Source organism: Pelophylax lessonae (assembly GCF_965119305.1).
Source record: "Pelophylax lessonae genome assembly, chromosome: 2".
NCBI classification, from domain to species: Eukaryota; Metazoa; Chordata; class Amphibia; order Anura; family Ranidae; genus Pelophylax; species Pelophylax lessonae.
In genome coordinates this window covers 308869578-308884621 of record NC_138769.1, presented here as the reverse complement: position 1 = coordinate 308884621, position 15044 = coordinate 308869578, and the positions used below count along the sequence as shown (strand labels likewise).

The following is a 15044-nucleotide window of genomic DNA, read 5'->3' as shown; positions in this document are numbered from 1 at the left end:
TCTAAGAGAAGTGTGAATTCCTTGCACTAGTATCCCAGTGCTGCTCCCTCAATGGACACTTTTTGTTTGCATTCTAAACATATACACACACACAGTATCTCACAAAAGTGAGTACACCCCTCACATTTTTGTAAATATTTTATTATATCTTTTCATGTGACGACACTGAAGAAATGTCACTTTGCTACAATGTAAAGTAGTGAGTGTACAGCTTGTATAATAGTATAAATTTGCTGTCCCCTCAAAATAACTCACACAGCCATTAATGTCTAAACTGCTGGCAACAAAAGTGAGTACACCCCTAAGTGAAAATGTCCAAATTGGGCCCAAAGTGTCAATATTTTGTGGGGCCTCCAATATTTTCCAGCACTGCCTTATCCCTCTTGGGCATGGAGTTCACCAGAGCTATACAGGTTGCCACTGGAGTCCTCTTCCACTCCTCCATGATGACATCACAGAGCTGGTGGATGTTAGAAACCTTGCACTCCTCCACCTTCCATTTGAGGATGCCCCACAGAGGTTCAATAGAGTTTAGGGCTGGAGACATGCTTGGCCAGTCCATCACCTTTATCCTCAGCTTCTTTAGCAAGGCAGTAGTTCTCTTGGAGGTGTGTTTGGGGTCGCTATTATGTTGGAATACTGCCCTGGGGCCCAGTCTCCGAAGGGAGGGGATCATGCTCTGCTTCAGTATGTCACAGTACATGTTGGCATTCATGGTTCCCTCAATGAACTGTAGCTCCCCAGTGCCGGCAGCACTCATGCAGCCCCAGACCATGACACTCCCACCACCATGCTTGACTGTAGGCAAGACACACTTGTCTTTGTACCCCTCACCTGGTTGCCGCCACACATGCTTGACACCATCTGAACCAAATAAGTTTATCTTGGTCTCATCAGACCACAGGACATGGTTCCAGTAATCCATGTCCTTTCATTTGCTTGTCTTCAGCAAACTGTTTGTGGGCTTTCTTGTGCATCATCTTTAGAAGAGGCTGCCTTCTGGGATGATAGCCATGTAGACCAATTTGATGCAGTGTGCGGCGTATGGTCTGAGCACTGACAGGCTGACCCCCCACCCCTTCAACCTCTGCAGCAAGGCTGGCAGCACTCATACGTCTATTTCCCAAAGACAACCTCTGAGCTGACGCTGAACATGTGCACTCAACTTCTTTGGTCGACCATGGCGAGGTGTGTTCTGAGTGGAACCTGTCCTGTTAAACCCCTGCCCCTGGGAGAGGCACAACAAATATTCTCGAATGATGTATATGGTGGATGCAGGGTCAGAGAGCCTTGAGATTGAAAGAATTATTTTATAATAACATAGTGATCAGATTTGATAAAAATAACAAAACATCATCCGCATAAAGGCTTAGTTTAAATTCTTTACCTTCCTTATGGTAACCATTTATTTTAGTGTTGTTTCTGATAGAGCAAGCCAAGGGTTCAATGGCCAGGGCAAAAAGCAGAGGGGAAAGGGGGCACCCCTGCCTGGTACCCCTTTTAAGATGGAAAAAATCTGAATTACACCCAGGCAGGCGGACCCTCGTCTGGGGGGAGTCATACAGGGCTTTAAAGCCATGGATGAATCCATCTCCCAACCCATATCTAGGTAATAGGTTTTCCATATAAGACCAACTGACGCTGTCAAACGCCTTGTGGATTTCCAAACTGACTAAGCATGTAGGAATTTTGCTAAAATTAGCATCCTGTATAATATTAGTGACCAGTCTAATGTTATCCGTGAGCTGTCTACCCGGGATAAATCCTGTTTGGTCTGGGTTAATTAACTGATTTATGTTGCAAGCTAATCTATTGGCAAGAAAGCGACCAAATAACTTAAGATCATTGTTCATGACCGAGATGGGTCTGAAGTTTTGAGGAAGGGAAGGATCTTTATCGGGATTTGGAAGGAGGGACATATTAGCGAGGAGCATCTCCTCAGGAAAACTACCACCTTGGAGAACACAATTAAAAAGTTTGGTTAATCTAGGGACCAATAAGGTGGAAAAGGTCTTATAATAGGATGAGGAAAAGCCATCCGGGCCAGGGGCCGTGGAAGACTTCAAGGATTTAATTATGTCCAGTACCTCTGCATCCGTACAGGGTGCCTCTAACGCTTCTCTCTGCGCTTCTGAAAGGGATGAGAGGGGTAACTTATCAATCCAAGCGTCAAAGTTAGACATTGGCACTGAAGTGGGTTCCGAAAGGAGGTTTTTATAGAAGTTTGTAAAGATCTCCAAGACCTCCTTAGGGTGAGAAGCCATTCTACCATCCGGTCTTCTTAGCTTATATACATGGGTGGGTTAACCCCATCTTTTCTCAGCACCCACCACATCTGCAGCTATATTTCTCTCACCACCCACTGTGCCTTTAGCCCCCTTGCTCTCATCATCCACTGCACCTGCAGATATATTTTTCTCACCACCCACTGTCCCCCCCCCCTCCGCCAAAAATGTTTCCAGTAGTGGTATGATACAAACTTACAGGACAAAGGATGACAAAGGAGCACTTCCCTTGGAGGAGGTGGGGTGTTACTGCCTCACAATGTGATCCCCGAAAGTATCTGCAGATATCCATCTGCCAATCAGAAACTGTTCTGAAAAGAGATCCCATAATGGGAAACCTATTTTTCCCTCCTTAACAGGTACCTTTCTCTAATGCTACTCTTACTCTCTCCCTGTCCCTATCTTACTCCCACAGTGTAGCCACACCAATGTGTCAATATGGCCTCTCAAATCTTGTAGAATTTCATAATCAAGTAAGCTATGCTGTCTTCCCCAAGATGACTGCCTGGAGCCAAAAGTAGGGGACAAATTAGTCCTCACTGATCTCCTGCCACCATGAATAAACAGTACAGTGCCACCTTCAGGTTGATGGCTATACTGCAGCCCAACACCAGCCTACATTACCACTCAGAGCTTACACCCCCTTCTTAAAGCACCCACAACACTTGCATTCCTCTTTTCTCAGCACCCATTGCACCTGTTCCCCCCTTTCCCTTGGCACTCATTACGGGGAATTTACTACAACTGGAACAGACTCTGGAGCAGCTGTGCATAGTAACCAATCAGCTTCTAACTTTGACTTTCAAAATTAAAGATAAAAGCTGATTGATTGCCATACACAGCTGCACTAGACTCTGGTTGCTCCAGGCTTAATAAATTCTCCTCATTGTGCCCTCCCCCCTCTGACAACTGCACCAGTGCGTGCTTCTCACTGCCCTCACTTCACCCCTACCACTATACTGCATTTCTACGTCCTTACACATTTCTGCTTTCACTACCCAACTTCTTACTACTGTGCTCTTTACCTCTCCTCTCACCAATGCCCCTTTACTACCACTATCTTACCTTGAGGCCCATCTATCAATTCATGTTTGCACAAAGAGCCCCCCCCCAGCACTGCACCTGCAAGCCCCCCTTCTTACTATCACTGCATCTGTCCCCTCTCTCGCCTGTGTACACTTCCCCCTTACTTTAACTTTATGACTATTGCCCCTCCTCGGTGTGGTTATCCTGTGCCTGCTGACAATGCACCCCTCCTTTGTACACAATGCCCCCAAAGTTAATTTCCCCTGCTCTCAAAACTCACACCACCCCAACCTTGCTGATTCTGGAACAGTCACTCTTTTGCTAGTAACATTTCCAATGTAAAACTGGAAACTAGGGCCAAACACATATTGACTAAAAACAAGAGGCATGGTATTATTAGTTAAATCTTGGTGTTTTTTTTTTTTTTTTTTTTACAGAGCTGTGCAGTAATTAAGGGCATTGCTAGGATTGTAAAAGACCACATGCACCTTTGGTCAAGCCAAGTAAAGAAATAATGCAGCGTGGAAAGCAGTGGGTGTGGTAAAATGCATCAACAGTATGCAGGGGTCAGGTGAATGTACACACTATTTACAGGGGTTCTCTCAGGAATCCAAAAATCCACCACTAATCTTCACACTCACCTTTCTGCAAGCCATATTCTACCCAAAAAAAATGCAGCCCTTCCAACACAGATCCTCTTGCCCCAAATATCTCCCTCTCGCCTAGTACAAATCCTCTGCCCTCCTAATTCTTCTCCCAGCACAAATATTTGCCTCCCACAAATCCTCCCTCCAAGCACAAATACTCTCTCTTCCAAAATACCCTATCCCAGCACAAATCCTCCCCCACAAAAATGCCCCTGCCCAGCACAAATACCCCAACATGATTTCTCCCTTCCTAAATTTTCCCTCCAAGCACAAATGCTCTCCCTCAAAGCACAGATCTGTGTTACCTTCCCTCTTCCAGGCCATTATGTCCAAACTACAATCCCTCCTCCCTGCTAAAAATGGCCAGGGGATATTCTTCCTCCCAGGCCCCCCCCGTACTGTTGTGTCATGTGACACGGCAGAGCCCAGAAAGAGTCTGGTTTCCTTCAGCTTTAGAATAAATAGCTGTGACAGGCAGCTGGTGGGAAGAGATGCCAGCTGCTGCAGTGGCTGATGACCAGGACCATCCTACAGGAGATGCGGAGCATGTGCCCTGGGTGCCCAGTGCCAACAATGCAGAATAAAATAACTCCCGCACTTTATCTCTTTGCATGAGTTTCTTGAATTAAAGGCTGGTCCCTACTGCTCTCTCCCCTCTGGTCTTGTATTTGCCCCCTTGAAGTTCTCTGTAGGCACCTTGTAGTGGATAGACCTGTTGGGTCGCATCCAGTGCTCTGCTGTCTGCACAGGGCATGTGGGTCACAGTGATGACGTCACTGCTAATTTTAAAACATCTGGGTCTGCAAATGCATTTACTGCTCACATGACACATAACATGGATTTAGATAAAAGTTTTTAGGAAGTAGAGAGGAGACATTGCTGTAAGTGGCAACAGAGGAGATTCTTATGGGCAAAAGTGAGGACGTTGAGGGGTTAAGATCAAAAGTCTGATGTCCCTCCGCCAGCTCTGCCCACTCCCCGCCCCCTAATTGGGCTTAAATCTACCTTATTGCTGCTATTCACTTGACTTGACAAAGTGCATGCGCGCGAAATGCGTAGTCACGGCAACAGGGCAGGCTTGCATTCCATGCTGGTTCCTGCACTTGGCTTGTCTCCATTCCCGGTAAAGAAATTCCCGGAAAGTTACTCTGCCCGTGGTGCCTGTGTACAGCGGCTGGTACACACGCCGGCGGCGTTCTGCCCGGATCTTTCTTCCTGCTCCACGGAGGGCGGTTTTTTCCATCTTAAGGTCCCAACATCCTGAAAGATAGAGCGGTGTATGTTCCGGTTCAATCGCTGTGAAGGGTTCATCCTCAACGTCCTCACTGCCATCCAGAACTGTGTGGTAACCAGCTTGCATTCTCTGATTTTAACTGTCAATAAACTGACTTTTATTTCACTTTGGGTTGCTGCCTATGGGTTCTCTCTCATATACACCATCACTTTGCGCTGTCCATACATTGCAATAAAAGTTTTTGGGCCTCAAGTTTATATATAGGACTGAAAATAATTTTGAAGCTGCCAGTGAAACAATTACAAACTTAGGCTGGCCATACATGTTCAATTTTCTGTTGAATTTACCAAAAAACACATAATATGAGGTCAAAACTAAACAACACTTTAACCACATCCTGCCCGCTCTATAGGCGTTGAACGTCGGGAATGTGGCTGCATTATCCTGACCGGACGCCATATGACGGCGGCAGGATAATGCGCTCTGCGCGCCCCCCGGGGGCACGCAGAGCGGCGATCGGTGATGCGAGGTGTCACACTGACTCCCTGCATCTCCGATCTTGGTAAAGAGCCTACTGACGTAGGCTCTTTACCATGTGACCAGCCGTGTCCAATCACGGCTGGTCACATAGTACACAGGAAGAGCCTGACAGGCACGAGTAAAGGAGCGCTGATCTGCGGCTCCTCTGACAGGGGGGGGGGGTTGGCACTGGTAATCAGATCATTGATTACCAGTGCAGACCCTCGGGGGGGAGGGGGTGCCACTAGAACCACCAGGGATGCCCACCCATGACCCCAGGGATGCTCACTATGGCCACCATGGATGGCAATCAGGGCTCAGGGAGCCCCCCATTGCCCTCCCCATCAGTGCTGCCCACCAGTGCCCTCCCCATCAGTGCTGTCCACAAGTGCCCATCATTGCCATCTATCAGTGCCGCCCACCAGTGCCGCCTATCAGTGCCCATTAGTGCCCATCAGTGCTGCCCGTCAGTGCCACCTATCAGTGCCCATCAGTGCCCACTAGTGCCGCCTATCAGTGCCCATTAGTGCCCATCAGTGCCACCTATCAGTGCCCATCAGTGCCACCTATCAGTGCCCATCAATGCCGCCTATCAGTGCCCAGCAGTGCCGCCTATCAGTGCCGCCTATCAGTGCCACCCATCAGTGCCACCCATCAGTGCCACCCATCAGTACCACCCATCAGTGCCACCCATCAGTACCACCCATCAGTGCCACCCCATCAGTGCCACCCCATCAGTGCCACCCCATCAGTGCCACCCCATCAGTGCCTGTCAGTGCAGTCTCATCAGTGCTCATCAGTGCAGGAAAAAAATTATTTATTTACAAAATTGTATAACATAAACAAAAAAACTTTTTTTTTCTTCAAACTTTTCGGTCTTTTTTTTATTTGTTTAGCAAAAAAGAAAAAACCTTGCGGTGATCAAATACCACTAAAAGAAAGCTCTATTTGTGGGGGGAAAATTACATAAATTTGGTTTTGGTACAGTGTTGCATGATCGCGCAATTGCCATTCAAAATGCAACAGCGCTAAAAGCCGAAAATTGGCCTGGGCAGGAAGGGGGTGAAAGTGCCCTGTATTGAAGTGGTTAAATTGTATCCTATTAGACAGGCCATTGTATTACATAGTTGAAGGTAAATATAAAAAAAATTGTACAGAAAATTTTAAGAAAATTGTAATGTATGGCCGGTCTTAGACTCCTTGTAGTGATATTAAAAAACAAACAAACAACCATATATATATTTAACAAAAATAGAATTCAATTTTTTCATTCACTGCATGTAAAGATAGGCTTTTCTGTTAAAATCTTATAACTTCTTTCTAAATACAGGATGGCTTTTAACTGGTACCCAGTTGGGCTGGTTGCTAAGCTCTGCCCACTTAAAGAATGATTCTCGATATATAAATTCATGGTAAAAGCATGAGTAAAAATACAGAGATTTGACCTAAGACAAACTAAAGCTGCCCAAACACCCTCGAGTCTAATTGTTCAATGTGTTTTAGATATGTCAACATCTATAAGATGTGAAAATCTACCTGACTGGATATAAACTAAATGGATGGCCATCACACAGCATAACTGTAAATCTAAAGGAGATTGCAGGACCAGATAAAACATGTAAAGCTAGCTTTAGGACAAAGTCACAGGGGAGCATTTCGCATCTGGTCACTATATCATCTCTGCTTGGAAAAGGATACACATTCATCCTATCGGATGAGGTCTTCCCCTAACAGATGATTAATGGAGCAGTATTGAGATCAAATTAGTTTTTTTGACTTCTACAATAAAGTAATAGTTTTTGAACCTTGCTGTATATCTATTGGAAGATATAATATACAAAAAAAAAAATCAGTTTTACAAAATATTAATCACTTATATATGGAAAGCTAGTACAAGGTACAGAGACAAAAACAGTTTGCTATTGGAAAGTGTATACAGTAAATAAAGGAAGCTGCCACTTTGCTATATGTCCTACAAATACTTGTGTAAATTGAGGGAATAAATTAAAAAGGCAGATTTCTAATTTAAATCATATATACATTTTTTTTTATTATTATTATTTTTTTTTTTTTTTTTTTTACACATACAGGTTACTAATGTAACAAATGCAACAGTCACAACAACTATGTTCATATTGCAAACATGACTTAAATATGAAGAAAAAAATCACTTACCTGCAGAAATTCCATGACAGGAATAGCTTTCCACTTTTTTCTTTTAGTATTTGTATTTAACAAATGATGTCAGATAGATGTGGCTGTTGTGTGCCAGTGTATTTCAGTGCTTCCTGAGCAGCAATATAAGCAGGATGTAGCAGTCTTTTAGAGAGAAGATATAATGAAAGCATTAACTGATTGGCACTCAGCATCTGTGAGTCTGGGACTGTGCATGGCTGTCTGTGAGACTTAAAGCCCCTCCTTAGACAGACCAATACTTTGCTTATTTGATGTACAAAACATACACTTTTACAGTTTTTGTATCTCACTCTTAGGAAAGACGAACTACAAAACCAAAGACAAGAGAAAGGCAAGAATTAATAAAGTAAGCCTAAATTCAAAGATTTGAAGGATATCATTATTTATTATCTGTGTAGCATAATGTCAAATAAAGTTGAATTTGCCAGATTGCTAACAGACTTGGACATGCATGCATGAAGCAAAATCCTAAATGGAAAGTGTTTTTTTTTTTCTCATTTTAGGACATACATGCAAAAGTGATCAGCTTGCAAATATTCTGATTTTAAGTATCAATCAGATTTATTTATGCACATCAAAGGGAGTCATATTTGCTCATTACCCAGGCTCTGTTTCCTGTTTTTAGTGCGATAAAATTGTTCTTCTTTCATCTCACAATCTAATTCTGTGATTCAGTCAAATCCTTAAAAACAAAACAAAACAAAACAAAACAAAAAAAAAAAAACAAATCACTCTCTGTATGGATAAAATTATATCTCATTAGCTCTGAAGAATTAAAATCCAAACATGAATAGGGCCTGAGGCAGGGTACAAGACTGAAAAGCAGCTCACACTGCAATATTCACCTTTTATCTGGAGTCGTCTCCTGCAGTACTTCTTTTCTACCACAAGATGCCCTTAGCCTTACGAGTTAAATGACACTCAGCATCATTTAACCTGGAAGATTCAGGATATACCATTGAATAAATAGTCATTTTAGCCCCTACATTTTGAGTGTAGTAACAATAAGAATGATATTGATATTTTATACAATGCATAATGACAAAAAGAATAATGCTCTTGCAAAAATAACTTTATAACCCTAATACAAACTTCTTAAAACTCTTTCTTTCAACCACAAAATGGTTTTCACTGAGGAGGGATTTGTAAATGCATTAGGCATGTAGGGTTCAATATAGCAGAGGTTCAGAGGGCAATACATTTTCACTGATAAGACAGCTAAGAGAATGCTTTTTGCTGCACAACGAGGGTGTGACGAGACCAACCTCGTCACATTGCATTGGAGGAGCCTGGTTGCCCGCCTGCTGCCTTTGGATTATGGACCGGCAGCTAAAGGGTTAATTTTACGGTGCAGAAGGATTTATTTCTCCCTTTCTGCTCAGCCGTTCGGTAGATTCTATCTACCGAACAAACAGCCCCTGGTTCTAATTCGTATGGATTTGGTGAATGCAGAGTGTTGAACACTGAAAATATGGTTTGGACTACTACAAATGGGACAGTCATATTCAGGAAAAATGTCTCCCTTGTAATATGAAGATTTTTGTTCCCATTTGCCATGAGGTCTCTGAACAGGAAGTCAACTCCTAATATGGTTATTACAGGAAGTTCTGAGGAGACGGGCTGTCTGAGGTGGCTCTCCATTCACCTATTGTCAGGTGTGCTAATGACCTCACCTGTTGTCTGCTAAGGGATGTATTGACACTCAGAGTAATGTGTATTGAGGGCTCGTTAGGGAACCATTGTTCTGTATCTGACCAATCCCTGTTGACTTATTTTCAAGTCCTCATTTGCATGGCAGTCCTTCTGGTCAAGTTATCTGACCAATCACTGCTGACTCATTTTCAAGCCCTCATTTGCATGGCTGGAGAGGACCTTATTGGGAACTGCAGGTACTGTGCAATTGACCAATGGGAAAGCAGTTGTTGGGGGAAGGATGTTCCAAATTCTGTATAAAAGTGTGCTGTGTTCTTCCAATAAATGTTGTTCCTGTTTTACCCTCAACTCGGAGCTTTGTCTCGTTCTTGGGAGGATTCACTGTATGCTGTTGGAGACTGATTGCTAGGAGTGTAAGCTGATGTATGCTTTTCCTGTTCGTCTGCTAGCAGCTATTCGTGAGGTTCCAGGTTGGAGTGCTATTTTGTATCCAATTCGGGAGTTTGGTGTTCTGCAGTAGCTGTGCCTGTCACTCAGAAAGGAGCATATCGCCTAAACGGATTTTAACCCCTTGTCTGCAGAAACGGTCCGTTACAATTGGTGGCAAGCGGCGGGATCGTTCCTACAGCCAGAAGGACAGCTACAGGAGACACCATTGCTCTGGATTTTACAATTGAGGGCAACGCATGTCCCAGTACAGCGACCCTGACAGCACCAGCATGGAACCAGCAGTGGAGTTCGATGAGGGTGCCATGGATGACCGAGATGCAGTCCGTAAAGGCATCTGGTACCAGGCACTGGGCATTGTGGAGTACCAGCAGGGTGAGAGACTCCCCAAGGAAGACCAGCGGTTGCAGAAGCGAGTAGACCTGCGGATGCCCTTTCTTGGAGACGCAGCCCCGGGAGGAATGGGTAAAAGAATTGGAGCTCCGGGTATGGCAGGAGATGTGGCTGGAGGATGCCTACCAGGCGCTGTGGTGGTATGTAGCACAGTACCTGCCCTGGACAGCCGAGCATGACAAGCCAGAGGGAGAGGAGTTTGATGGTCCTGGCTTGTTATGGGAGTCTTTTTCAGAGCTGGAATTTGGGAGCCCTACACAAGCCCGGTTCAGTGATCTCTTGGAGTGGAGGGAGAGCAGGTATGACTGGGATGACACTCACGAAATTGAGCAAGACCTGGTCCACCTGGTGACCCGGGAGATGGAGCTAGAACAGGGCTACCAGCAGCTGTTCCAATGCAGTGAGAAGGCTCAGCAGGAGAGCAGCAGGACAGACCCAGAGCCAGACCCATTCAGAGGGGACAAGATGGTACAATTTTACTGGGAAGAACCCCAGGTGGCCAGTGGAGATGGGACCGAGGTCTCTCCACAGGTCCTGCAGGGAATTGGGAGCCCAGTCTCCATTCCCCAGCGGCAGTGTAAAGTGCAGGGAGAGGAGAGCAGTGTCCTCCCTCCCCAGCGGCAGGTTGAGTTACAGGGGGCAGAGGTAGTTGTTCCTGCCCCCCAGCAGCAAAGTTATATGCCGGGAAGGCACTGTGAAGTACAGGGAGAGGAGAGCAGTATCCTCCCTCCCCAGCGGCAGCGTGATTTTTTGGGAATTGGGAGCCCAGTCTCCATTCCCCAGCGGCAGTGTGATGTGTCGGGAATTGGGAGCCCAGTCTCCATTCCCCAGAGGGAGCTACAGCAGGGAATTGGGAGCCCAGTCTCCATTCCCCAGCGGCAGAGTATCCTACAGGGAATAGAGAGCCCAGTCTCCTTTCCCCAGCAGCAGGACTCTGTGTTGGTAGGAGAGACAGTCCGTCTCCCTTCGCAAAGACTGGAAGTATGTATGGGAGAGGAGATTGTTACCACCTCTCCCCAGCGGCGGATCAATGATGGGCAGAGTGTTCTATCGGGAGAGGAGCTTGTTACCCCCTCTCCCCAGCGGCAGCTTAATGTACCAGGGGAGACTGTAAGCCCCCCACCGGTGCAGATGGGACCGTGGTCTCTGCACTTACCACACAGGGGGTAGGGAGGGGCGGTCCTACCCCCCCACGACAGAGCTGTGTATCCAAGGGGGAGACAACCGGTCTCCCCATTCCGCAGCAGAGCTATGCACCTAAGGGGGAGACAGTCCATCTCCAGCAACCAGGCTCCAACCAGACTACTCCGGTGGTAGTGCTGGCACCAGGACAGAGTAACGCTGGTCTCTGCCCACTCAGCAACCCACCAAGGCAGCCTACCAGTCCCCTACACAGCCGTGGTGAGGCACCTGGACATGGACAAGTTTCTCCTCTACCCAGGTGTAGTGACCATTTATTGTGGGTGGGCTGTACTGTTTTTTCTGCTTTGTGGGTGGGCTGCTGGACTAACGAGGGCACTGACCGGCAGGAGGTCAGGTACCCTGTTAGTCTTTTTGGAAAGGGGGAGAGAAGTGACGAGACCAACCTCGCCACATTGCATTGGAGGAGCCTGGTTGCCTGCCTGCTGCCTTTGGATTATGGACCGGCAGCTAAAGGGTTAATTTTACGGTGCAGAAGGATTTATTTCTCCCTTTCTGCACAGCCGTTCGGTAGATTCTATCTACCGAACAAACAGCCCCTGGTTCTAATTCGTATGGATTTGGTGAATGCAGGGTGTTGAACACTGAAAATATGGTTTGGACAACTACAAATGGGACAGTCATATTCAGGAAAAATGTCTCCCTTGTAATATGAAGATTTTTGTTCCCATTTGCCATGAGGTCTCTGAACAGGAAGTCAACTCCTAATATGGTCATTACAGGAAGTGTATTGAGGGCTCGTTAGGGAACCATTGTTCTGTATCTGACCAATCCCTGTTGACTCATTTTCAAGTCCTCATTTGCATGGCAGTCCTTCTGGTCAAGTTATCTGACCAATCACTGCTGACTCATTTTCAAGCCCTTATTTGCATGGCTGGAGAGGACCTTATTGGGAACTGCAGGTACTGTGCAATTGACAAACGGGAAAGCGGTTGTTGGGGGAAGGATGTTCCAAATTCTGTATAAAAGTGTGCTGTGTTCTTCCAATAAATGTTGTTCCTGTTTTACCCTCAACTCGGAGCTTTGTCTCGTTCTTGGGGGGATTCACTGTATGTTGTTGGAGACTGATTGCTAGGAGTGTAAGCTGATGTATGCTTTTCCTGTTCGTCTGCTAGCAGCTATTCGTGAGGTTCCAGGTTGGAGTGCTATTTTGTATCCAGTTCCGGAGTTTGGTGTTCTGCAGTAGCTGTGCCTATCTCTCAGAAAGGGGCATATCGCCTAAACGGATTTTAACCCCTTGTCTGCTGAAACGGTCCGTTACAGGGGGTAACAGCCTCCCTAATGGGACTTGGGTTGCCATCTCATCCCTTTAAACCAGGACACACATTAATTACATAGGTTCTGTGGCTGATTAAGGTGGTAATTAAACTCATTAAGTGCCTTATGTGCATTATATTAGCCTCAGAACCAGTGTAAGTAATATGTGTCCTGGATTGAATGGATGAGGTGGCAACCCTAAATGGGGCCCATCTCCTATCCAAGGCCTCATAGCAGCCGCCATGGCTGTCATGGCTATTGTTTTGCCACTGCCTGTCATCATGGGTAAACAGGAGGGCTCCCAATGCTAACTACTCCTTCTGAAAATTCTAACCTGTAATCTCTCTGCGTCAATACTTTGGGTCACTGACTTAAAGTGGGAAAGCTTGAGCAGTGTGCTTACAATTTATTGCTTTTCTGGAGCCTATTAGAAAGCACTGCCCACATCCCCACATGAACAACAAAGAACCAAGATTCCCTCTATTGGGAATTTCAAGGGTAAAAGAAGTAGAAAAAGTAGGTATTGGTAATAGAACAAGAAGGTAAGTAAACAAAAAATGTATATTTATTTAAACAAGAATCATAAAATCTGACATAAGACAATAGTAACTGCAACAATCAGTTAAAAATGATACAGCAGTTATCATGATTGTAAAGGCACTAGCATTCATTAAAAACTGCTTACCCAACAGACAGCTGAGACCCAACGCGTTTCAAGATATAGGATTTTTCTCTTCGTCAGGGTTCTAAGAATGCATGTAATACATACAAATCTAAGAGGTAAGAACAATCAAATTAGTTTGTCATTTGAAATACAGTAAATGTATACATACCTTCAAAGTTAGTAGAGAGAAAAACAATCCCCTACAAATCTATAGCATCATACAGTTTAACCGCTTCCCGATCACCCGCCGCCTTTTTACTGCGGCAGGGTGGCTCTCCTGTGCAAACCGATGTAGACCTACATCGGTCGTGCGCGGGAAGCTAGGGGGCGAGCGCACGCCACTGGCGGCGCAAACCCGCCCCCAATCGGCAACGGGAAAACCGATGCACGGGTCAGGCGGCAATCGCTCCCCGCTGAGGGAGAAGGACGGTTGGCTGTTGTAAACACAGCTAACTGTTCTTCTCCCTGGAATGATCATAGAGCCCATGTGATCCTGCTATATAGGATCACATGTCTCTATGATAATTTCAGAAGCCACACCCCCCCACAGTTAGAATCACTCCCCTAGGCTCACATTTAACCCCCTTGATCACCCACTTAACCCCTTCCTGCCAATGTCATTATTAAAGTAACAGTGCATATTTTTAGCACTAATTACTGTAGTAATGTCACTGGTACCCCACAAAGTGTCAAAAATGTCAGTTAGGGGTCTGATCTGTCCGCCACAATGTCACAGTCCCGCAAAAAAAAAAAAAAAAAAAACACGCAGATCGCCGCCGTTACTAGTAAAAAAAAAAAAAAAAACAATAAAAATGACATAAATCTTTCCCGTAGATAGTAGACGCAAAAACTTTTGTGCATACCAATCAAAATACGTTTATTGTGATTTTTTTTACCAAACATATGTAGCAGAACACAAATTGGCCTAAAATGTTAAAAAAATTCTGATTTTTAAATTTTTTTGAGAATGTTATATAGCAGAAAGTGAAAAATATATATTTTTTCCCAGAATTGTCACTATTTTTTTTGTTTATAGCGTAAAAAATAAAAATCGCACAGGTGATCAAATACCACCAAAGGTAAGCTCGATTTGTGGGAAATAAAGGACATCAATTTTATTTGGGTACAGCATTGCACGACCGCGTCCGTTAACCACTTTACCACCGGAGGATTTTCCTGCTTTACGTCCAGGACACTTTTTGCAACTTGGCACTGCGTGACTTTAACTGACAATTGCGCGATCATGCAACGCCGTACTCAAACGAAATTTACGTCCTTTTTTCCCCACAAACAGAGCTTCCTTTTGGTGGTATTTGATCACCTCTGTGTGACACAGACACAGATCGCAGGTTCAGCTAAGCGGAATCCTGTAATCTGTCCCTGCCTGTCACATAGGAGATCCCCCCACTTTGTTTACACAAGTGGGCGTATTTCCTCAGTCTTTCCCCGACGATCGGGGAAGATCGTCGGTGATCACCGCCTCTCCTCCCCTGGCCCGACTCCCGCTGTGTCTGAATACAGAG

General features: G+C 45.3%; 1 protein-coding gene across 1 annotated transcript in view; it reads right to left on the bottom strand.

The window, feature by feature from the left end:
- CYB5R1 (cytochrome b5 reductase 1) overlaps positions 1-8028 on the bottom strand; it is a 77937-nt gene extending 69909 nt beyond the window's left edge. Inside the window, exon 1 of the mRNA XM_082248046.1 lies at positions 7887-8028. Coding sequence (XP_082104172.1) covers positions 7887-7901 — 15 coding nt within the window. The 5' untranslated portion in view covers positions 7902-8028. The remainder of the gene's footprint in view (positions 1-7886) is intronic.
- Positions 8029-15044: the final 7016 nt, after the last annotated feature.